This window comes from Ambystoma mexicanum, chromosome 3p (assembly GCF_040938575.1).
Source record: "Ambystoma mexicanum isolate Mex_15411 chromosome 3p, UKY_AmexF1_1, whole genome shotgun sequence".
NCBI classification, from domain to species: Eukaryota; Metazoa; Chordata; class Amphibia; order Caudata; family Ambystomatidae; genus Ambystoma; species Ambystoma mexicanum.
The window spans coordinates 1199407772-1199434007 of NC_090925.1; the positions used below are offsets into that span (position 1 = coordinate 1199407772).

Consider the following 26236-nt stretch of genomic DNA (forward strand, 5'->3'; position numbering starts at 1 on the left):
TATGAAGGACCTTCGTACAGATGGTTTATTGGTCCTGTACAATTTGGGGTCGTCTTTAAAAATCCTCATGTCGAATCCTAGGAAGGTAAAACATATGATTATTAGCAACGATTGGGCTGCTAATCGACAGGAAGCCATGGGTTTTCAACTACATAGCCAAGGAGTGTCGCCTCAAAAATTGCATGGGTCTGTTGGAAAAGTACCTGCACCGATACCCAGCTAAAGGGTTAGAAATAACATTATGCATTTCTGCTTTAATGGAGTGAAAACCAATTAAATTCTGTCAATTCGAAATAGATTGTGGGAAATTAAGGGTCTCTGTAGGCATTGTCAGATTAACTGTTTATATGCCCAGTTCTCCAGAATATGAGATTACAGTAGGCCTTTTGTTAGTAACCCTGAATGGGTACTGAGGTACTTGTTGTCGTTATCTATGTTACATGGGGACTCTATGTCCCTATAGTTTAGAGTGTTGGCATTGTTTGTAAAGGTTTTATAAACCAAACACAATTGTTCAATAAATTTAAAAAGAATTGTTGTAAAAATGTCTGATTGCGAGGTTTGAAAAGGCAGAGGAAGCATGTGTTATGATGTTTTCGCACCCGGGAAAGGCAGATTGACCAATCACAATCACAGTCTGCCTTTCCTGGGCGCGATTGTGCATTCACCTTCCGTGGTGAAAAAAAAGTCAGTAAAAATGGCAGCCATAAAAATAGAAAAGGGACAAGGTCATCCAAAAAAGGACATAGTCCCCTTTCCTATTTTAATGGCGGTGGCCATTTATGTTGACTTTGTTTTCATTCCGACGGGAGATGTACTCCCCTACAATGCTCTGGCTGGTGGGCCGTTAAATCCCATGTGCTGTTAAAGCCGGGGCGTTAAAGCTACATTCTTTTCACAGGTACAACTGTAATGCTGAAAACCTCTACACCAAAACTGACCATTTTTAACTCCTGACTACTTGTTTTGAAGGCTCAATATCGACTGAATGCAGTGGTTCTAAGATTTCAAAATACTTTAAAAAGGTACTTTACACTGCTATGCATAGTGATCTGTCACTTTGAAAAGAAAGAGGAAGCATGTGCCATAGTGTATTCATTTTACTGGTACAGTAACACTGTTGAATGAATTTGCACCACAAATGAACATTTTCAAATCCTGGCTGCTTATTCTGAAAGCCCATTACTGATTGCAGTGGTTCTAACATGTGACACTGCTATGTTTAGGGATGTAATAGCTTTATTGGATATGAGCCAATGCTGCGTAACATCTGTGCCTTGGAAAGGGAGTATAATTATTAGCATCTACATGAAAGTGAAGGGTGCATTTTCAGTGTTCACATGGTATGTTTCCTAAGGGGCTAGGCTTCACAATTCACCGTAGTGAGACACATCTCTGTTCAAACCTCTCTTCTTTAGGTCACGCATCGTCAAAGAAAATTCACTTCCCATGTTCATCTGTGTCTTGTATGTGAGAGAGCTCCTTTAAACACCAAAACGAACAGGTCCTTTAATCTATGTCCATCCATGCCTGGAGAGGCTTAGTGTCAACATAACAAGCTTATTCTTGCACAATCTCCCAGAGGTAGGTGGAATGAAGTAGACAAGGGCAATACAATGTCAGGTACACGTATGGGTCTCAAACACCCCTTGTCAGAGGTACAGTTAAAAAGCATGTAGAAACCCCAAGAGCTGCACTTCCGCTAGCCTTTTCAACCTCAAGAAATATATCAGCCTGCCACCTATGCCCCTTTGGGGATATCGCCTTTGCATCTTAATTTGCATCCTCGAAGCAAACAGGATGCACACGCGCCTTACAAAGGCCAGGTCTCAGAGGAAGATTCTCCCCATCTCTATATGGTGTATTATGTGCTGCATTTGAGGGGTGATCCAAATAGTTGTCTCAATGGTTTCCTTCCTATCATGCGCTGTGCGGGGTTGCCTCCAGGAACAAACCTCCAAGTCTCCTTTCTCAGAGGAAATTCGGAGTAGTGGTGGAAAGGGTTCTTATTGATGGTGAATGGTTCCTCTTTCACAGGAGGTTTTAACCTTTGTCAAAGGATATCCCGCTATCTACATATGGGAATATGTACATGGATTTAAGATGATCTGAGTAGCATAGACAACCCATACATTTGTGTTGCCCTACATACAGTACGCACAAGTGTACAGAATTGATTAAGAAAACGTTAAGGTCAACGTCACCAGCGTTCTCTGGCAAGACTAGCCTACAGGATTCTCATAATCGATTTCCCCATGTGTTGCACCTTAGAGAAGATTAAAGACTTACCTGGAGAAATGAAGTACATTTCTCTGCCATCCTGCGTTCAGGAAACATGGAAATGCTCAGAACAATTGCTGTTTCATGGATTTCCAATGATTTAACACAATTGATGGTAAACTGAGATGAACATTTAATTTGTTTTAAAAACGAAATAACCAAAACAACGCACCCAACTTAGCTTGTTTGCTAAGAGGACGGAGCAAGGTCAATTAAGGTAATGTTGTTTGGTCGCAGTGAAATCCCTTCAGAAGGTGTATGAAGATATTAGCACATGTAACTGTAACGTTCTGAAACTTGTACTGAAAATGATGCGCCCGGACACCTCTCAGCCAATCAGAATGACCGGAACACAGACTGTAAATTCTGGTAATGGCCTAATTCCAAAGATTATGACTTGAGAAACAGCCTGATAAGAAGCACAAAGACAATTGTCTAAACTGTGGATAGCAGAGAAGGGAATATTCAATTCCCCAAACTAATAAACAGCAATGAAACACAAAATATGTACAGTTTGTTGATACTAGTCCATGTTTATTAAATTATCAATAGGTTACGTTTGTGTGTTAATTTTTTCCTAAATAATAAGACACTTTTGTTGCTAGTTGCATAACTCCATGTGCTAATCGCTTCATAGACCTCGCAAGGTGTCAATATCACTCGGGAGAATTACCCATGCCCAATTTATCATCCTCAGGCATTAACCTTACGGTGGGTCATCCTACTATAAAGGCCCTTCCTATGTCTTTACACCTTAGTTATGCCAGTGGATTCTAATGGCTATTTTGTATTCACACCTGGGAAAGGGCGGTCAGCTAATCAGTTGACTGGAAACACTGGTGAGAACTGCCCTTAGTACCATCCGTGTAGTACCAGCAACTAATGGCCCTTCCCTGGGTGCTTCCTTTTTTTTAAGGTGTCTCAGCACCTTGGCTCCTGTGCCATCCGCCCAGCCTGCTCACCACGCCCACCATCATCTGCCACCCCCTAAACACCCCCCCCCACATCATCCCAACTCTCCCACCCCCAACCTCACTTACCGGTTCGGCCTCCCATCTCTACTACTCCTTTCCGCCGGGTCGCAACAACAGAAATATAAAATGGACTCAGTCCATTTTCTATTTGCTATGGCTGTGGCCATATTGTCTTTTTATTTTTTATTTTACAGGGGATTGGGCTTGTACAATACACACAGAGACAATGACCCACAAAAAATGATTTGCACCCCGGATGGAGCCCTGGGGGGGGGGGGGGGTTGAATGGTTATCACCCCCTTGACGTGGGCCATACCGTGGGCTGCTGCTACCCCTGGTGACTCCCCTGCCACCCTTAGCACTGCCCCTGTGACCCATGGATCAGGAATCGCAGAGGCAGTGAGATATGAAGAGGAAACAGGACTGTCATTAGAGCCCTGTCGACGGTTTGCAGATCCCACCACTAACAGGTCCTGCTTTTTCAACAACTGCAAGAAAAGCAAGCACTCTTGTCCTGTCCATGTATCCTGCTGAATTGAAAGAGTTACTCCCTCCCTGCACTGGGCCAGCTAGTCCTGCCTGGAGATCCGGCATGACTCCATGGGTAACTCCTCATGAAAAGTGTGGAATGGATATAGGTTTTTGCGTCAGTAGGGACTTATTTGCGACACTGCCTTTACATTTACGCATTTCACTTCACGCTGTGCCTGCTGCCCCAAGTGAAGTAAGCAATGGGAGTTAGTTATAAGGCTCCCCACCCTTGGCCACGACACAGATGGCATGTAACAGGTGATGCGAGGAGCTGCTGATTGGCTCTGAAATCGTGGAAGAGCACATGGAGTGCACATAGAAAAAAAACTTTCCTGAGTTAATTTTGCTCAAAGTCGTAATTTGGCGGCAGGGGCCTGGTACGTTTGCAGGCAGGCATAGCCAGGTCCCCGTTGGCACATTCTCATCATCATTGCGGGGTGCAAATGTAAAAGGGCAGCCTGCCACCTTTTTGTAACGGAGATGGTTTGCCGGAAGGGGGACTGCACTGAAGTATATGGAGGCATGTGGCTTGCTGCAATGTGCAAGATGCCACTCCACAGTGAAACTCTGCACATTGGGGAAGTTCTGAGGTTTTCACAGAGGCATAGAAGTTGACTCACACCCCCTTCCCCATGCTCTCACTGCTTTCAGATTCTAATGAGCCGACCCGCAATGTAGTTAAAGGGTATTGATCAATGCCCAATGAGTAGCCTAGCCTTTCACCATCTCTGGTACCAGAACCTGACTCCACCATTGAAGGTGTTGGGCCTCCTGTTGAAAGCCACAGGCAGAGCTATTGAAGAAATGCAGCAAGTAGCTCTGCCAGGGCGGAGCAGTGCACTGTAAGCCAGATCACCGTTGGAGGGAGCGAAAGGCTGAATTACATGGGAGTGAGCGGTGCAGGGAAGCAGTGTCTGCCAGGAGAAGTCATAGTAAAATGAGTCGGGGCAGTGCATTGCCAGAGGCATGATTCTGTTAGAAGACGGAAGGTCAGTGTGAGCAGCTTGGGGTAAATGTATGAGCCCCACATTTCATCTGGTAACTGTATTTTAATTATGAGATCATAATGAGAGTGTTACAAGAGGATTTGAGGTTCACCTACCTGGGCATAAGATGGTGGCATGTGGTGGTAAGAATGTACATTGCATACAGTGACATCCAGTTTGTACGATGCATTGACTGGTATTTCTGGGGCCTTTGAGGCTGTGCCTGGCATATGATGGCAGTAACTAGACACATGGGCTACGGCAACAACACCAGGAACATGAGAAATAAAGAGGCATTGCTGGGGCTTTTGGGGCTGTATTTGGCATATCATCCAAGCAACTGAATATGAAAGGCTGCACATTACATTTGCTATTTGCACCAGGCATAAGACACCTTAAGTGCAATTTGTGGGATACTTGAGGCAATATGATGGCAATATTTGCACATGTGGCACTGCACATCTCCTTTGATAAATATTCTATGAACATACAGCAATAACTGGTATTTCTGGGGCACGTGTGACTGCATTTGGGTTGTGATAGAAACAATTAGACATAGAAGGCTGGATATTACATACAGTGTTTGTAGAATGCCTATGAAGCATTACACAGTATTGGATGGCATTGCTGCCCATTGTGCAGTTGGCATTCGACGACAGCAACTGGACATGTGCGATTCCACCCTCCAAGTGGTTCAATAAGAATTTGGAGCAGTACATGGGGCATTTGAGGCTTGGCTTGGATTTTGATACATGGACTAGGACGTGCAACTCTGTGCTATACATATTGGGACTATACATGGCTTGTGAGGCAAACGCAGTCATAGCCGTCACTGTATATTATGGCATCACCTTGGAATGTGGTGCTGCATTTAGCATACGATGACTGGTGCATAGTATTAAGGTTGTATTCCGTCTATTCTATGTTGGTCCTAGTGTGTACACACCAGTCTCATCATGACCCCAACAATGACGTTGCAAGGCGACACGGAGTTTGATTATGGTTGGTAACTAACGCAGACAAACATTTATTTAAGTTACAATTTATTTTATCAGTCATGCGTTTATATCAGTTACTGTGACGTTACTTGCAGTGATGTCATCAACGCCAAATGTCACATGGTATCACTACGTTATGCCATCATGGTCAAAGGCCATATGACATCACTTACTGTAATGTCATGAGATGTGCGATGTCACTTCCGCTACGCCAGCCATTTGGGTGGGAGGACGTCCCTGGTTCACATGTATGCATGTGTGCTAGGCATGCAGATGCCCAGGCATTTCTGGACTGTGCTCATTGTCGTAGATTGAAAAATGTAGCATCCATGAGTCCCACAGAAATTCCAAAACACCACAGAAATCTTCAACCTGAACTTATCCGAGTAGAATAATGGTTGAACACGTGTTTTTATATACATTTTCATAACTGTGTGTAATTACAGTTCCCAGAACTCTGCTTATAAAGGTTTTTAAAAGTGTACACAGTTTTAATTATTGGGACAGACGTAAATCATTTGTGCAAAGAAATTGCTGGTGAATGACAGCAAAACGGATCTCATGTTCAGAGAGGGAGAGAGAGAGACAATTGTAAAATATATTCCTTTTATACAAACATTTGTGCATAGAAAACTCTTCCTTTTCACAGCTATCTACACGATTTATATCAGACTATAAACAATAATGGGCCCTAGGTCTGTGGTTAGTGCAAAACAATTTGTGTAGAAATATTCACTTCTTATACAAAACCACAAGCATATTTATCTATACATGAGCGTTTTCTCTATATCTCTAGCATATGTAAATGTCACTCTGCTTGCTACTAAGTTAAGCGTATTAACTACTTCAGCCGCTGCTCCTCAAGCTCAAACGTCGTGGAGCGTTCTAATGTTCACTCCCAATCTTTATGCCATGAAAGTCTCTCCAGTAAAGCATAAGTACAACGTTGCCTATGTCTCTGTACATTATTCACATTAATATTCATTTTCCCACTATAGTAACAAGGATTGATACCTTCCAGTTCTTTTTCCGAGATACCACTAACTCCCCCACTCTCTTCTACGTAGTGGTATTTTCCAACTGTCAACTGTTCAAACAACTTTCCTTCTGTTCAGAATCAAATCAAACATGGGACAAATCAGGGCATTTTATCTGTCAGCCTAAATTGGGATTGGGGCGAGGGAGGACTGATAATGCACAATACCTTGGTGTGTCATTCCTGATCCTTCTGTACATGGCTGATTTCTCAGGAAACGGTGCTGTCCCAAATACAGTTCCCCTCATTAGTTAGCGTTAAAAATGGATGAATTTTATTTTTGCAATATTCGCAGTTGATCCCTTTGAGGATTGAAAGATGTTTTGGGGAGAGGCCTGTTGGCATATATCTGATGACATACCAGTGTAATTGCACAGCTGATATTATGTATTTATAGAGACTGGGCCGCACAATGAGATTATGTAGACTCCCTACAGTGCACAGGTCACTTTTGTGAATAAGATGGCCTACACATTTCTTTTTAACTTGGCCATCACAGAGATGCTCAGGTTCTCCTGCCCATGTTTTGTCCGACTCCTATTTTCGTGCAAGACGAGATAGGGTGAACATGTAGAGCTCACAGCAGGTAAAGCTTTGCTGGGGCAACAGTGCCAGCCCTGTTATATGCGCTCACGTGCCTGTAGGCAGAGGATCCCACATTGCAGCCGTACACACCGAAGCAGAGCTTCTTACAAAGGCAGTAGTGGTTCAATATCACTTTTTGGCACGTGCTATAAATGCTGGTCGAATAGTGAAAGGGCACTTCATTTCTACTTTAGCTATACAATTCCTTGTGTAAAACACAGCGCAAGACCAACTTGGGAATCTAAATATACACACAGTATTTGTCAATTGTCATCGACAATGTGGTTGACTGGTGCAGCGTTGCATTTGAGAGCAGTGTTCCGCTTCATACCTTCACAAAGCTCTTGCTGTAATTTTTGTAACAAGGTAATCGGTGAGGTGTGATTTTAGGCTAATTATAAAAAAACGAAACGATGAACCTGCATTTTACGTCAATAGATAAGTTCACAAACTGACTAGCGGTGTAAATTGTTTCACCAATTTCCATTTTCATTGGCCGATTTTTTGATATTTTAGGAGAAATCCTCTTCATCGGGCTGCCAAAAGACCACCGCGGTCTCATCACCACCGATTACTTTGTGCTGGGTCATCCGAGTGACCTATACGCGAGAGTCTTCCGCTGGCTCCGCCTTCCAGATATGATGCCCGGACACTGGCAGCTTCTACTGGTTTCCTTTTGTTCTTCCCCATATCTGAAAGAAAAGGTACTCCGTTACTTCATTCATCGTGTCTAGTGGTCACACTTAAGGATGTTCGGCAGCAATACTTGTTGACATGATAGGTTCACAATAAATATTAGTTGTATCGAACTTACCAAGATGCACATTTGTTTCATACACTGAGTTAGAAGATAACGGATAGGCGTGGGTGGAAAAAACTTTTTTTCTGATACAGTGGAATGGAATGGCAGAATGGGTTTACAATCCCCCTCCTCTGTCATTCAGGCCAGAGTGTGGAATTGAGGAGTTTGCACCCATTGACCACTAAATCCACCCAGCCAGACGGGCTCAACATTCCGGCTAATAAGAGTACACACATTTCAGTCAGCTTCTGGAACCTTCTGTAAACCATAATTGGCCACACTGTTAAAAGCCTGACTAATCACTGCCTTACCAGCGAAGGCACCAGCCTGCAACAAAAGTCAATTTGCCTTTACCTGCTAAGCAGCAACTCAGACTGGAGCCCATAATATGTATGTTCAGCCATTTGGACGGGGTCAAACAGCCATAGAATGCCATCCCAGTTTCTACCACCTCGACATAATTCACACTACAAAGTGATTTCTACGTTTTCTCACTCTACAATGTGACCTGCTCCTTGGCAGGTAGACAATATGAGAAATGAAACTGTATTGCTCCCTGATGCCTCAGGGCAAACTAGACTGTCCTTGCCCACTAACATTTCACCTTCTTAGCTCAACACATTACTTCGAGACCAACCAGCCACTCCCACACAGCATTTTAACAACCCTCCAAATAGACTTCAAATTAGAGAATACTACAGCACTACAATCAACTTACATACGACAGAGCTTTTTTTGCATTTAGTAATATTCAAATAGAGCAGAACTAGGATTTCAAATAGTGATTCATTAAGTCAGGTGTCATGCAAACATAGGGCTAGCCAGAGTCAGGATGTGAGAAGCCAATCCGAACTAGAAGTGTCATTCCTCATTTAGTTACAGGTAGGTGCAAGATTGCATTTGCAGGCAGTTTAACCCTTAGGTCCTTTTACACGAGGTAACATGTCATAATATGGATTGGACCGAGAATAACTTCTCAAACTACGCAAAAAGAACGACTCAGGAAGTGGGAAAATAACACTGTTTTATTAAAATTATCTAAAACAGGGGGTACAACGACATCAACGGACGTCGCAAAGCATGATCGCAACAACTTTTACAAAAAATCACATCTTTAAAGCAAAAAAGCATCATTCATTGGTGTCATACTACGTGGCAAATTAAGAAAACCTACATGGGATTGCGATTGGCTCAACGGGAACATCTAAGTATATCTCTGTAGGGGCTGGGACTGTGATTGGGTCTCTATAGTCAGGTGGGTCACTTATGCCCTCCCTTCGTGCAAGTCATATTCAACAATATTTAGAAACACAACACCTCATTGGCTCTTAAACTATAAGGCTCTTCATCATTCGGCCCTCTATAATCCGTTGGCACACTTGTACCCTTCTGGAGCATTTGAAACTCTAGCAGCACGTAAACTGGTATTCTAGGTGCTGGTGGGTGGACTCAACCTTATCTTCCCACCCAATTAGCCTTCCATCTCTCATCACTCAGGCCGTCTGCCATTCACATTGTCTTTGAACTTGGCCTCGCAGTAGCTCCTTGTCTCTGGGAATATATGGGAGCGTGAGCACTTGCTATCTCCAGTTCGGTGCACCATGGTCTTCATCTATTTTCATCCTCAACTCACGTGATCAGAAACCGTGAATTTGCTTGCATTATAGCATTAATTCGTCTTTAATGAAGAACCTTGGCATCCATGGTGTTCCTTCTTTGCAACCTTAAAAAGGGATGCCTTGGCTTCTCAAGTGTACTGTTATTCACACGCTGATAACCAATTCTTGGCTGCTTCCAGTCTTTGACATCAAGCCAGACAGCCTTTCTGATTTTGCTTCGAATTTAAGCCTATTCTTTGCTGTGACACACGTAGCTTCAAATCCACCTTCCTTCATGGAGACTTGCTTACTAAAATATATTATCGAATGTCCAGACCTCTATATACATATTTGTTGGTGGCACCACCTGCAGTCAATATAGTACGCATAGCGAGCCTTATGAATGCTTTGACTACTTGCGTTACAACATCTGTACAGTTATTGAATGGCTTGCATTTTCTTCAGTGTTCTTCACGCTTGTGCAATCTTCGTTCCGTACATGAACGTCTTCTTGATTCTTTACTTCACCATCAGATTCTATATCACCTATGCATTCTCTTCTCCGGTCATCCTTCTCAGCGCGTCATTCTCATTCTTCATGACGTCACCAGCTTCTCCTTTTCACATCTTGACACTTCTTGAAGTGATTTTCTCTGAAGATCATCAGCCTTTCAGGGGTACTTCTCATAGGGTCTTCTCAATGGAAACCTTGTCTCAAAGAGTCTTCATGGTATAGGTATCATTACTGGCATTGCACGTGTCGCATTTTCCGGTTTCCAACATATAGGCAGAATCTGGGCGAGACTTCCTTTAGATGCATTCGGCTGCTCCTCTACACAGTCACACGATGGAAAACGGAGAAAGGTAGGTGCCATTTTCAGAGTTCGCGATGGCCAGCATAGGAAGTCTGTATGGCAGGTTTTTAGCTGAAGGTATATGGCCACTGGGGACTCATCCATAATATGCAGATACGCAGTGCCATGCCAGCCATTTCAGTCATTATGGAGGAACAGGACCACAAAAGAAAAGAAAGTTTAGAGAAGCAAGCTCCCTCCCTGAAAGAACCCTGAGCTGACGTGCATTCCCAGTGGTCCATGCCTGGCAGGGGCATACATTTGCCCAGAACCCCCCAGGCATGCACCATTAGGAGTAGTACGTCATGACCAGCTTAACTCGGTGCGTTCCTGTTGTGAAGCCTATGAGCACATACATATTATAAGAGAAGGGATTCACAATGACATACAAAAGGGCATTATGTGTTACATCTGCGCAACGTAACTGCACCTTAACAAAGTTTTTTTTTCAGTGAATATAGATATACAGTAATAGCTTGATTATTCTATTCTGCACCATTGGGAACCCAATGACACTGGATAATCAAACGTGCCGGTTAACCAAATGTCGTTTGTCCGAGCCAGATAACAAAGCAAAGAAGCCACATAACTATGCTTCCTGGAGGGTTTGCTTTGTTATCTCGCTAGGAAACTTGGTTATCTGGCATTTTTTCAACCAAAACTGTTATTGTTACTTGAAATGGAGGCACCTGGTTAACAGAGCAGTTTGGTTAATAGGGTGCTGTATAAAAAAGCTTGTATTGTATATATTTAAATCCCCATCCCTCCATTCTATGGGAAAACTCCTTTATTTGATCCCTCCCCCATCCGCCAGCCACCCCCGGCACGTTTTTTCAAGAGCCTGCTGTAATGTGGAACATTTAATTTATTTGTAATGGCATCAGGAGTGTTTAAGGTACCTCTCTGTGCACTTGGTGACCCTACATCTATGTGCCCGGAAATCTGCAGACTGCACCGCGAGGGCTCCACTCTTTCCCCTCTCACCTTGTCCCTCTTTCCCTGGCCATTCACCACCCTCTTTTTCCATCACTCCTCCTATTATTTAGTGGCAAGCTGCTGCTGGCCTGGGGGTGCTGGGGAGCACTCTGTGGCATTGTAACTTAACAGAAAATAACAGTGAGGGCATGTAAAAACACAAACCCATGATCAGGAGGTTTGTCTTCCTCTGGGTTATTTGTGTCAAATGTAAGGATTTACGAAACCAAGGCAATGTAAATGCCGATTCTTTATAGGTTGTAGTAAAGATACTGTCAGGCAAAAGGGCATCCATAGACTTCAGAAATAGTTCTTGTGTCTCACAACGTACCCAAGCATGTTTGTGCTACACGGGTATAGGTGTATCTTTGTATTTGGAAGTTAAGTATACAACTTTGGGGGCCTTGAGACTGCATAGGGAATATATTGGTAGTTGCAACACGTGGGTTTCTACCTTATCATATAGTCACTATGCCTGGCATATGGTGCAATATTTGGGCCATTTTGGGCTGCACTTGACATATGATAGCCAACACCTACGGGTTTTGCCAATGTTTGCTCATAGATGTCAGAGGAATTTCTACGTATTCCAGCTGTAGGTAGAAATGCCTGCTTGAGCAATGCCAGGTGACATTCCTCTAGCCAACTATTTCTTGAATAAAATACTTTTTTTTATTAACAGTACATTTTGTTTGTAAGGAGACTGTCACCAAGAATAAGGAGTCTCACCTGCAATTGCCATTAGCATTTTCCGCCTTGCACCAAATGTCGAGATTCCAAGTTCCCGCAAGTCCTCATCAGTCAGTGTCAGGAACGTTTGGAAATCAATCTGCGGGAAAATTGCAACGTTTATTGAGTTTGATGCTGATTGGAAATGCATGAAGGTTTGCAAAGTGGAGCACGTACGGTCCGATGTGACACTGGCCTCATTATGAGTTGGGCGGTTCGGCCTAAAAAAGTGGTAATGCAGTGGGAACAGAGTTACCACTGCATTACCGCTGCATTACCACACTGCCCGACTATGGTTTTGGTGGTGTGGGGTAGGAAAACATTTCAGCAAAGGGATGTAGGTAAATTCTCCGCATTTTGGCAGAATTACTGCCGGCGGTATTACCAATTCGACCAAAATCCCCAGACTACATAGTTGGGGACTAATACCGCCATACCACCACTTGTAATCAGGCAGTAATTACTACAGACCAAGTGGTGAGAACGGTAATACAGTTTGGCAGCATTTGGAGTAAATCTGCTGGCATACCGCCAAACTCATGATGAGGCCCTTACAGCCAAACTGACGTAACCAGCAGTTAAACATTTGTTCTTAGTAGATCGTCCAACTTATTTTCTGGGTCATCTCTCCTTAATTAGGTATCACATGTAAACATTGATATACTACAGATACCATATAGTACAACATTAAAACAATATGGTGTCCATGGTACCTGGATGAACACACATGTGACCACCCAGTGTCAGCCATGTTGTTTGTGATAGCATGGGCACTCGTTGTGCCACGGTAGCACCAGGACCGGTGAAAGAGGCATTAATGACAAGAGATCCTGCTTAAACTCATGCTACATGGATCCCCAGGTGTCCATCTCCAGGCATATTACACCCAGCCCAGGAAGTGGGGTAACACAAAATCAGGGGGTCCATGTGCCAAATATGTAGCTCATCCTGATATTACAGTCATCCAGTGACACAGGCAGGCAGTGGGCCAATCGCTGATCTCCTGAATAGTCAGGCCCCCCTGTATACCGCCCACTGGTTACTGCTCGAAGCTTGGGATGGGCAAGGATCAGGATAGCCTCTTCTCTATTGCTGTGAGGGTGGAATACCCAAACCGAGTTTGCTCACGTGGGATGTCCAAGTATTAAGTGTGCTTATTTGTAACATTTCTTTTTCTTACCTGTGACATTGTAGGTGACACTTTGTCACTCCTGGTCCCAGAGCCCCCCATGGCCTAGGCTGTAGCCAACACATCTGCTGATTTGGCCACTAACCCCAGGGCCCCAAAACATTCCTCAGACCACCCAGGAAAGGTTTGTTGTATGGACCCTACGGAGGATTTGGTGCAGAGACTGCTGTGCTCAGTTTAGCACCAACTATAACTCTTCTCACACTCTCTGCAGCCCTCCTCACTCTCTTAACTACGCCTCTAGCCCACTCGCCTCTTAACTCCATATTTGTGTCCAAGTCATAGCCCAGAAGTGGCCTTCATTAGACCTTCATTAGACCATCAGCCTCCTACTGTATTCTTTTTATTATTCATAAAATCGATTGCAGGTTTCCCACTGTTACCATACAAAATAGTAGCACAGTATAATTCATTTGACAACTCAAATAGTACCAGCATTTCACCATTGGAGGACCAGCATGACATGTTTGACAAGTTGAGAGCTACCTTCACTGTGATCCTTATAGCAACCATTCTTAGACAGAGTACCTCCATCCATCCCTTGTCACAGTGCCCCTCTCTAGCTTCATCATCTTTCTAATTACCACCTCGCTCACAGGGCACCCATCCATGTTCTTTTTGTGACCAACCAGTCCTACTATCCTTTAAAGTGATTTTCATGACAGTGCTTTTTTGGCCCAGCATGCCAGTGTGTAAGGACTCTGAGAGCACCTTAACAGATTGTGCTGTGTGACAGTCTGGCAGCACTCCTCTCTTCCAGTGTCCCCTGCAGCATGGGTCTGCTACCGCTGACTTTCTAGGTGTTCCCTCGCCATTGACTATGCTGGTTAGGGCTGATGGGATTTGAGGTCCAAAACATCTGGAGAGACAAGGGTTGCAGGCCCATGCCCTATAGGAAGCACAATGACCACAGTATAACTGCACACAGGAGAAGGGGCCTTCCGTCCAACCAAACGCATGAGAAGGTACATTCTATCACGCACCATATCAGGGCTCTTGCAGCCTCCTGGCCCACTGCATGAAGACTACATTTCTGTTTTCTTGTCCAATTGCACTTTACATGCGTTGACTTGTAGATTCACCTGTTCCATTGCAAGTTGGGGGATATACAATTTCCAGGACTCAACATCGGGTTGGCTACAAATCCAGGACAGCTTGAAGAACATCATCAAATGGAAGGACACACACACACACCGCCCCTAATTCTCTGCATTGTGGCTGCAACACCAACAGAGAATCTGATTAACGATTGGCTTGAGTAATTGTTTTTTTGTACCCATTGTTAAAATAAAGCCATTTCCAGGGCTTCAGGCAAAATTTGGACGTGGGTGCATTTTATTCTTTTTTGGTTGGGGCGTAAAACAGTAGTGTCCATTCCCAATGTGAGTTTTTATTTCGATGAGTAAACTGTGTTAACTCTAAAATGGTATCTTTTTGTAATCCATGTTTCTTTGAACCTAGCAATTAATTCAAATAGTAAAATGCAGGAAATTGACAAGTTTGCATTTGAGCCTCAATATGGTTTCGCTCTTGGCAGGTTTGCCACATCTTCCGGAAAGGAGATATGCCGCAGGCTGAATTTTCTTGAGTATGCTGCACAGGGTGTGTTTGTTTGTTTGTTTAATCATTTGTAATGCGCTCCAGACCCAGGGGTATCAGGGCGCAGCAGTTACAGGAATATACGAAGCTTGAGGCCAGAGGTTACAGGGTGATACAGATAATAAACATGGACACATCATGTCAGGTGGAGTGTGCACTCTGTCCACCACAAGTATTATAATGCATTTCTTGGAGCGCAGAGGAAGACATGAGCAGTAGTTGTGCACTGGATCATTTTGAAAGTGAGTGCCACAGTCAAACTGTCCCTGGCATTAAGTCCACTCACCACCGGGCAGAGGCGGGCATCGCCCCAATTACATTTTGTCTGCATCTAATATGAACTCCCTCCCACTGCTTCACAATAAACCCCAGCTGTATGTTCGCCTCTCCACAGACGCACAACCTTCTTTTATTCAAAAGTATGCAACACCCCCCTGTGGCATGCTCCACAACTGCTTTCCAGCCCCCAACAAACCTATGCAGCAACTCCTGTGGCAGGCGTTGCCATGTACGGTAACATTCCAGGTACCACACAACAGAACCAGTTTCACTAGCTGCTGCCTTTTAACAAAACGTCAGTGTAGGGAAACGATCCTATCAAGTTGCCACACGCAATTGTCAAGGAATACTGTGGTGCGTTAGCAGTTACAAAGCTGCCCCAACTCAAAGTGCATGATTTTCCATTGCACTGCCTCAAAGACATATTTTCCAGCAATTTTGCGAATGGTATATCATTTAAGAAAACCGCACAAGTGTTAGAAGAAGAAACAATGACACAAATTGAGTGCCCACACACAAATGGAACTGATTAGACAATATAGCAGAACGGCGTACTGGCCCCACTGGCAATTATACTGCATGCCGGGCCCCACTGGCAATTATACTGCATGCCGGGCACCACTGGCAATTATACTGCATGCCGGGCCCCACTGGCAATTATACTGCATGCCGGGCCCCACTGGCAATTATACTGCATGCCGGGCCCCACTGGCAATTATACTGCATGCCATGTTACACGGATGGAGGGGGGGCGGAGGAAACACATCTGCAAGTGCTGGAGGTTTTTACTGCACATTACTTCCAAACAAATGAGTGTCTACGGGGGCATTTAATGTTGCAAATCCAGAATGGAGTCTTTTGTTACTTCTTGAATGGGGATGAACCCCCCGCCACTCAGAATCTGGCAGATTGGTCGTTAATGCCGGTGGCAGTAATGGTACATGAGTAATGAGGCCCACCGTCTTCAACTAAAGCATGAACTTTACCCACTCATATACATGTGTACTACTTTACACCAAAATAACGATGACTATATGATGTGTGCAGTCCTTGTTGATCCATAGTTTTACTTAAGTCTCTCTGGTGTCAAACACATGAACAGTTAATTAATAAAACCACAACATTAAGCATGTCCTAAACTGTATGCATAAGCAAAACATCAGTAGAAAAATGAGCAAACACATTTTAGACACCATTGTTTTTCGACCACTAAAAATACTTGTACATAAGTCAAAGTAACCAAATAATTATCCATATTTCTTCTTATATTCTACACACACGTCACAGAATACAACATTACAAGTATACAGGAGGGTGTATTCTCAGTTCACAGATCATGTGGCACAAGTGCCCTCCAATAGAAACATTTAAAGACATTTGCCACAGAAATCTAGCATACAATGGTGTGATACTATATGCTTTTGTGGCATAAGAGTAGAGTAATATGTGATGCATTTGACTCAAAACCTCAGCCTTTAAGCAAACCTATGCAGCATTACCCAGATGAAACCTTGAACATATTCCAAATAGAGAAGCTCCTTATCACCTTGCCACCCTGCAAACCCTCACCCTGGATTTAGCCTCACCGATACCAAAACTAATGGTTGGTCTGTTCTCGGCCCATTCTGATCCAGATCTGCAGTCGGCAGCGACAGATCGCGTTATCACGGCATGCACGCCAGAACTCCTTGTCATTACATACATGTGGTGGATCCACAAGCACACACCCCAGCTAGTGCAATGTACACAGCTAGCGCACTATAGGCGTCTGCTCTGGATGTCCCAATTACAACACTTTCCAAATCTCGTTCATTGCCGTTGCATGCCATGCCATCTCAGCCATGCACCGCGTTTTAGGTGGATGAGCAGCAATAGGTGCAACCTTTCAGACTCCCTCAATGCTGCACACATTAGAACAGAATGTGTCATTATTGGGCACGTAATATGTGTGTATATATGGGATCTATGAAGCGCAAACCTAGTTGGGAAGCAACGGCCCACAATACAAAGGAGACGCACCCAGGTGTTACAAGAGGGATGCAAGGTGTAGCAGAAGAGCTGGGATGGGTAGGACAAGAGGGGAGGGCAATGGTATACCACCCACACAATGTATCCGCATACCTGCCGTGCCATTGTAGTAAACGGACTGGGCGGCCTGCGGAAATATCTGACGAAGCTAGTTGGCCTGGATGAAATGTGATGCGGTTAATGCAGTGCCACAAAGAACTCAAGTCAGTACAACCAACATAAATCAGGCAGTTCCTTGCCTACCTCCTGTTGCTGAAAGATATCGGTGTACTTGCTTAGTCCTAACTTGCTGAACAGCTCCGGCAGGTCTGTAGTCTGTTGAAATGTTGCACTGAGAAAATTGGAGCTGTTTGAGGAAATGCTCTCAAAGTAATTGCTGCTGCTTAGTAGATGGTCACCTGTAAATCAGCGGTACAAAAGGAAATCAGAAATCAAAAATCTACTGCTATATTGATTTATAACAACATGCCACACAAGGCTTTTCCGGGAAGCTGAAGCTGAATCTAGAAATAGCACACATTTTCGAGATTGGATTCCAATTCAGAAGTTATTCATCATCATGTGATCAATCGCAATAGTATCACATACATCATCATGTTCTGCTACCACTCTGTCTGATGGACTTGCATAAACACTGGTGCTGCACATCAGGGCAGCCCTACGCAAAAGGTCGCACCCAGATCTGTGTAGTGTACCAAGAATTATCTTTAAGTGCAGCCCTAACATTTTTGATGAAGTACTTAATCCCTTCTCCTGCTGGTTGGCCAAACTAAACTGGAATACTGCATGCATTCACTCTGTCCATTGAGCCTCCCCCAAATCTAGAAGGCAGCAAACAAGCTCAAGCAGTCTGCTGGACGCTGATAACCATTTTCACCCAATTTGCTCCTGATGAGACAGAGCTGGGAAGCACATCCCTTTTATACAGCGTAGCCACCGGCCCAATGAAACACAAGATAATCACACCACTTTTAGGGTGCCAAGGAAGTTGCGGTTCATTGCAACTAGCTCTAAAATACCCTACAATGGCCAGGAGGGAATGCTCGGGGGCAACAGTGTTCCCTCCTTACTCTCTTTGGCCACCCAACTAGGCTCTTTGGCTGGGCTATTTGCTGGCCTTGGGTCGAAGGACTAAAAGGCGTAATTATGTAAGCAAATAACATATTGGAGCTGGGCAGATGCTTTCTTTTCACAGTATGTGTATGGTCTTTAGTTTGTATATCATGTTGATGAACGTTGTCAATGAACCAGAGCATGCTGGGATTTTACCTTGCGAGGAAGATGGATGGCTGGGAAATGTCTCTGCAGTGGCTTCTTTGCGTTCTCTCCAATTTCTAGACTGACTTGCACTCGGCATTTTATCTTTAGGCCACACCTACAACATTGAGAACAATATTGCAGTTAGGTTATTTCGCATTGGTATTACAGTGAAAACATGATTAGTGCACTGGAGATAAATAGGTGGGTGGTTCAGTAAAATCAATCAAGGCTGAAGTCGGTCTGTAAAGTACTCAATGCCCTTCATGTCAAATTAAGACTAAGTCGTGCCTTCGGGCACCAATGCTTTGTGGGCACCATCTCTTATCCTTTGCAATGATTTATGACAAACTAAGGTGCCATAATGAAAAACATATTTTAAAATAACAACCCTTTTTTTTAATGGAAAACAGAACTGTTTTCTCAGTTTTATTCAGGAGATATTTTCAATATTGACATAGACCCAGCAATTATATCTTTTTAAGTAGGTTTTATTATTTTGAAAAAACATAAAAAAGAAGATGGGTTAAGTTATGACATATCAGATCAAACTCTATAGAAGCAAAAAGAAATGTTGGCTCTTAGCAGAAAAGGAAGGTTAAAAGAAGAGCAGGCTTGTGAAATGTGATGAATCTGATGATATAATCACTCCTTTCACAGAGGTAGCCTTCTCCAGGGGCCAGGGGATGGCAACCGCTACCTGATCTTGACCCTGGGGGTGGCTACATGGGAGGAGGCGATCCTCGGGGATGACCCGTCATCAGATGACAACACATATCCCCCTTTCCCTTTTAGGGATATCCCCTCCTTTGCACATGCTTTTATGGCATACTGTGACAGTCCCCTTCAACCATCCATAAAACCTACTGATGACAACTTTCAAAATTCTGTGATTAGAATACCAAGGACTGCCTTTCATTCCAAGTATATAGAAACACTTAGACAAGGAGGCTGAATGGAGCAATGAGGATCGGTGAAGCCGAGAAACCCACGATGTGCTCAAGTGGTTGGAAGCATATGATAGGTGCCGGGACATTTAAACACTCCAACCAGCATGGAGGAAGGGGACACTTTCTGGGGAAGCTTCATCCCCTTTGTGCTGACCAAGGGACTGCTGAGGCACAGAGAAGACTGTGGAGCCTGGAGGCTCGAGGAGACGCTGCCACAGTAACAGGAAGAGAAGGGGAGTCTTTCTGATGGCCATCTGAACCAAAAAGCAGCACTAGTGCTGCCCAAACACAGAGAAGGGCTCAGCAGGAGAGCGGGAGGCGCAAAGGATGTGGAAACCGCTATGCGAAACCAGTGAGTCTTTGAAGAAGAGACAGGATGTCAGAGAATTGCTTTACATTGACCATGAGAGGACTGGGGAACACCATAAAAGACTGGTGAGTCCTGAGAAGAGAAGCTGGGAAGCCAGGGGGCTTCGGCAACACTATCAACGTCATATAAGAGCCAGTGAATGAAAAGGGATTTGCAACCAAACATGTCAAGGGAATAATAACAGAAGCCAAATTTGCTGGTTTATAAAATGAACTCTACAAGAGAGTCCTGGCAGAAGAGTATACCAGGCAAAGTTAAATTTGCAAGTGTATAAAGTGAACTGTACGAGAAAATCCTGGCAGTAGAGTATACCAGACAAAGTCAAGTTTGCAATTGTATAACGTGAACTGTATGAGAAAGTCCTGGTAGGAGAGCATGCCAGGCAAAGTCTAGTTTGCAAGTGTGTAAAGAGAATCACACAAGAAAAGCTTGGCAGGAACATACACCAGGAAACGACACGCTTGTGAATCAAATTTCATTGAATGTGGAAAAGTACCTGGCAGGGGAGTATACCAGGTGTCCTGCAAAGCTGGATCCCGCATACAAGTTATTTTTGCATCCAAGTTGTTTTGTTGAACAAAGAATCCCAAGGAAGCTACATGCCCTTCAGATTTTGAATGGTTTGAACAGACCTGTGGAAGGGAGACATTTCCCTAGAAGTATAGTGCAATGCCAAGAGAAGGGAGCTATCCTCTTAGGCTAAAAAGTACTTTGCCAAATAGTTTTGTTGAACAAAGAATCCCAAGGAAGACTAATCTCCTTAAGATTTTGGACTGTGTGACCAGACCTGGGGAAGGGAGACATTTCCCTAGGAGTGGAGAGCAATATCATGAGGAGGAAGTTATCCTCTTGGGCTATAAAGAAGTTTGATTGTCTTGTTGATGTGTTATATTGGTGAATAGAAACCAGGGCTCTGAAGGAGCCATTCCTTGTAAGTGTGAACACTAGCCATTTGGAAAGTTTGTGTTGGAATTACACCTTTCTTTTGAACTTGAACATTTGTGCAGTTTTAAGGCCAAAGACTTTCGCATAGCGCCTTAGAGTTACTTTTAGAATGTGAGGGCTAGGATGGGATTTCAGAAACAGGACATCTTTTTTTGGACATCTTGACACAGCACAGACCTTTAGTTTTGGTTGAGGTAGGGAAATACCTCCTAGAGTAAAGACATTGAGGCATTTTCCAAACCCTTTATTATTTTCAATAACACTTTGTAACCACAATCATGCGTTCTCTGTGTCCTTGCCTCATTCCTGGCTCCTCACCGAAGGTTTATAAGAACATATTCTGTAAGAATTGGAAAAGAAAATCTCTGATTGTTGGTTACCAGTTACAAGACATTAGGATTTGCCAATGTGTCCTATAAAATGACAGACAGAGATTACATATTTACTTGTATTTAGGAGAGTTTCTTGAAATGTTCTACTTCATTATTCTTCTCTTGGCATCATGCACCTGGCCACCCTCTGTCATTCAGGCCCAGGTACCTGCTCACCCTGCCACCCTCCTGCACTGCGTCCAGGCCACCCTCTGCACTAGGGTTCTGCATCTGTACCCATACAGTGCCCCTCACACTTTTCTTCTGCACTTATCAGATATACCTTTCTGAATAACTTTCACCTGCCACTTGCTGTCTGCACTACCATGGTTTATCGCCCTTATTTATTATTTATTTAATTAATATATATTTATGTTTTCTCTCCTCTACCTCAAAGTGGCTGTGTAACCCTCGCCCCATACCCATGCTAATTAAGTCAACCCATATTTAACAATCATCTTGCCAAACGGTGAACAACCACAACATAGGCTGCAATGTTAAATGCGCAATGGGAATAAAGAGGAGTTGTGATTATGACATAGCAATTAACAATACTGGGAATCAATAATTGCAAAGATTTTACATTACAGGTAGCCATTAGAAGGATGTTGTGGGAAGCTGCCTACACACACACACACACACACACACACACACACGCAAGTATTAGTAAAGGAAAGTGCTCTGATAACTGGGATTGGCTAGCAGGTACATTACAGTCAGCTAAAAGCATTAACCGCAGTACATTATCACAGAATACTAGGGGACTTAAGCAGTATCTCGCAAACACATTAGGGATGCAACACATATGTGCTTATGACATTTTATTTGATACAGCAAAGTTAGTCAATAGCCTCCAACCTACATCTATGGACACACGATCGGGATCAATCCAGCAAAACAGGGAATCGAGGGATAGCTTGGTGGCGGACTAGTGATGGGTATTAGCAATTGGCACACCGCAACTGACTATGGCGGAACAGGGAAACATCCTCATTTGCTGGCGGTTTGTAGTAATGCTACAATAAGAAGAGAAGTCTGCCCCCGGCTCATAATTAATATCTATAATCCTCCCAGTGGGAAACAAACCTCTGTTATTAAGACTGTTTCAGCAACATTATTTGAATGGCCGGCAAAATTCCTCACCAGGAAAATGCACACCAGATCGAAAGCACCTTATTAGAGGAAGTAAGTACATGAATGCACTCCTCTTGGTGTCCTGCTAAAGAAGAGCAGAAGCAAAGGTGCTTCTAATGGGAGAGCACTGGGTAAAAAGCTGCCAGTAACGTGTCACTAATAAGGTGGGCAGTTGTTAGGACAGTTTTTCTGAAGTGCTACCAACATTCAACTGAGGCATTACAAGACTCCACTCTTAGTATAAGGCTGCACCACCTGAGTACAAGGTATCGTAGCCAGAGTAGCCAGGCTTATTTTAGGCGGGAGAATCAGTACACATGAAATTGTAATATAAATGATCCAAAGAAACACTGAAACACTTTGTACTGTAAAAAAAAAAAGATTTATTTAAATACAGGTAGGCCCAGATAAATCTAGGGGTAAATAAGCACTAACACATTATATGAAATCACAATAAAAAAACTATATTTGAAGCAACACAGACCTTTTCATACACATTCAGTATGTCACACCTATTCTTGGGGAGTAAAAACCAATGGTTACTTTCACAATTACATTCAGTAATGCAAGGGCAGTCGACCCTACAAGTTATACACGGACTCTCAGTACAAATCACTTAATCAGTCAACTGGACAATATACTATTTGTGAATAGTGGAGCGCTTGTTCCAAGTACAGTAAAAACTTATAACTGATTCTGTGATAACACACAGTTATACTAGGCAAGTAATATCTAAGGATATAATATTCAATTACAGGTGCTTTTGAGATCAGTGAACCACCGATTGAGATAAGCAGTAACTCTTGTAACTTATTTTTGGGAAGGCACACAGCTAACTCAAGGTAATTAAAACTCATATACTTTTTATAGCTCACAAGCAGTCCAGGTTAGATTTTTTCCACCTATAAGGATAACTGAAGTATGACTTAAATGTCACAGTTAGAACCACAGACTCTAGGTTAGATAGTACAGGGAAAGTAAAACCCAATGTTACACTTAACTGAATGACTCAAAGTTATTCTAATCAGGCAACAACCTAATGCAGACTTATTCTGGGCAGGCTAACAGCAAGTCAGGGGAAGCAAGACCCAGTTGGGGGACACTCATTCAATTATCCTCGAAGGACTAATCTGGTGATACCAACAGTTGGAGGACACTCATACAATTACCCTGCAGGAATAATCTGGTGAAACCAACACTTTACTTTTGGGAAGAGGCACAACCTAATCACATGAGAGTTATATACCTTCGCATCTACTTTCTCTTAGAATGGCAAAACAGTTTCTAAGGAAGATAAGATGTTAACCATACTTTTAAGAATAGTGCATCACAAATCCAAGGTAAGTAAGAACGTTTGTAACTGTTTACTCTTAGAGTTACAGTTACCAACCACCTCTTTACAAGTAAGTCACTTTTAAACACTTATTTTCTTTCCCAATCCCTTAAACGTCTTTCCCTTATTCTTGGAGCATGAGTGCTCTCAGTGGCAGAAGGGGGGTCATTAGGACTAGTGACCATCAGGCAGTGTCAAGATAGGTTCTTTACTAGCAAAAGTCAGAGTTCTTTAGGAAAACTGGGCAAACAGGTGAGTACTTTACTTCTGAGTTAGAAGAGGGTCCAGGCGCATCGCAGAAGATACCCTAGTAGGAATCTAGCAGTGGGACTGGGTGCACTGGATAAGAGGCCTCCCCATCACAGAAAACACCCCACATCTACACAGAAATCCTAACAAACTTAAGGTCAGTAAATGCCCAAGCCAACACAGTACCTCAGCATTGAAGAAGATTTTGCAGGAGGAGGACTTCAGTGTCTGCAGCCAAATTCCCAGTCAGTGGATTCCTGTCGTGGTGACTGAAAACAAGACCTCAGAAGGAACTTTGCAGCAGGGATCAATGAAGAAGGCTCTAGGCAAAGTTTCCCTCATGGCTGAATGCAGTTCTATGGATTTGGCACCTTTTCAAGGAGCAGAGAAGAAGACAAAAAATCGCGGTTGAATTCTCATTGTTACAAAGGTCCAGCACTCTGTTGAGGGGACTTTTTGGACTTGATTTGTGTCTCTGGAGATCCACCAGGATGCCCATGAAGTTTCATCAAGAATCAGAATTTGGAAGACCGTGCACCACCCATTGGCTTGAGGTCCCAGGGTATTGGCGTATTGCAACAATGCAAGGTCACAGCAACGCATGGAATGGCTCAAAATGCAGGTCTTCTTGAATCTGGTAGGTCTCACCAGGCTCTGAGTCAGGGTTGTCATTTACAGAGTCCCCAGGGTAATTGGAAGTAAGTGCTACAGCAGGCTGTGGTTACACAGTAGGCTCTCCGGTCGCTGGAAATCATTTCAGCTGCTTCTCCTTCATCATCATCCTCTTCGGTTACAGTGGTCAACTCCTTTAGCTTCCAGGTTTGCACTATTTAACAGGAACTACATCACAACCTCTGCATTCTCTCCCTGCATTTTACAAGAAGGGGCGGTCTGGTTGTCCAATCAGGACAGCCAGCCTCCCCCACCCTCCACTGAGATTTGTCCCCATTCAAGCAAGGTGGAAGACTAAGGGCTGTGGAGTTTTGGACTCGCTTCCTGCCCTCACAGACAGGCTGAAGCCAGGGGACTCCCGCTGAAGACAAAAATCACACAAAGGGTTTCCCACCCTGGAAGTCAGGGGAAGGAACAAGAAAGGACAAGAAACACTAAAAGGGCGAGAAAAGAGGACAGGCCATTTTGGTAAAATTAGCACCCTTAGGTGCTGCAACTGTGAACACAGCCCGCGGTAAAGGTGCACCAAATTAATACAAGGTATCACTGCCACCAGCCATTGAAGGTAAGCTTGTCCCTGTAACAGAATTGTTACAGTTTTAATGTGAAAGGGGATACATTGTATCTCCCCAGCACTCCACCGAAGGTGGGGTGTGCTGGTTTCACAGAATAAAATGTAAAAGGGATCCAAAGATCCTTTCTACCCTTGGGAACTGTAGTTCTCTCAAGGTTAGCAAAAGAAAGTTAAAGGGGGAGCCCCTGGGGCAACCCAGCAACAACAGGCACATATTGCCAATAAGTTGTTAAAGAGGATAACTTTAAAAAGACACTATGGAGAGTTAAAAAAAATGACACCCATAAAACGAGTCAAAGATTCCTTGAGTGTGGAAAAAAGTTTCCACTCACAGAGCTATTAAGGAAAAATATCCCACTAGTAAAGCAAAAAGTTCTGGGGTTAACCCAGGTCAGGAAGATTTACCAGTTCTGGGAAAATCTTACCTAACAGCAGTTATAGCCGAAAGGGAATAGACATTGCGAACACTCTGAAAATTGCTCCAATGGAATTCTATGCATTGATGCAAAACCTAAATCTCCTGCAAAGTGACTTAATGGTCTGGAGGGACGGCTCTGGAGCTCTGAATTGGGGTTAAGCCAATATGTGTCAATAGAGGGTATCCACTGAGAATTTGGCCAACATCATTATATGCGCAAGCAATGATACACCATAGCATGTTATATCTGCAGGAACGTTGAGCTGAAGGTGACACTTTTTGTACTTAAGCACTGGTTTTAAACTTAAGTGCGGGAGTGGGCAGAGCCCACAATGATTTTCTTTAGCGCTTAAAGAGGTTAAATGAAGGTCTGTAGGGATAGGGACAAATAATATGTGAGAATTATAATCAGAGATGGAAGTGTAATATAAATCATTGGTACGCCGTACCACTAATTTGTGGCCAGACATTCAAGCACTACCAGTTTTCCAAGTCACAGCTAGACAGACACAAACACACA

At 43.5% G+C, this 26236-nt stretch overlaps 1 protein-coding gene across 3 annotated transcripts in view; it reads right to left on the reverse strand.

Annotated features, from left to right (window-relative positions):
• Window positions 1-6156: 6156 nt before the first annotated feature.
• Window positions 6157-26236, reverse strand: part of LOC138581348 (protein bicaudal C homolog 1-A-like) — a 361089-nt gene continuing 341009 nt past the window's right edge. For all 3 annotated transcript variants that reach the window (XM_069652613.1, XM_069652612.1, XM_069652614.1), the window contains 4 exons: window positions 18713-18818; window positions 17687-17841; window positions 12349-12448; window positions 6157-8082 (listed from right to left, as the gene is read on the reverse strand). In XM_069652613.1, coding sequence (XP_069508714.1) covers window positions 7952-8082; window positions 12349-12448; window positions 17687-17841; window positions 18713-18818 — 492 coding nt within the window. In that variant the 3' untranslated portion in view covers window positions 6157-7951. The remainder of the gene's footprint in view (window positions 8083-12348; window positions 12449-17686; window positions 17842-18712; window positions 18819-26236) is intronic.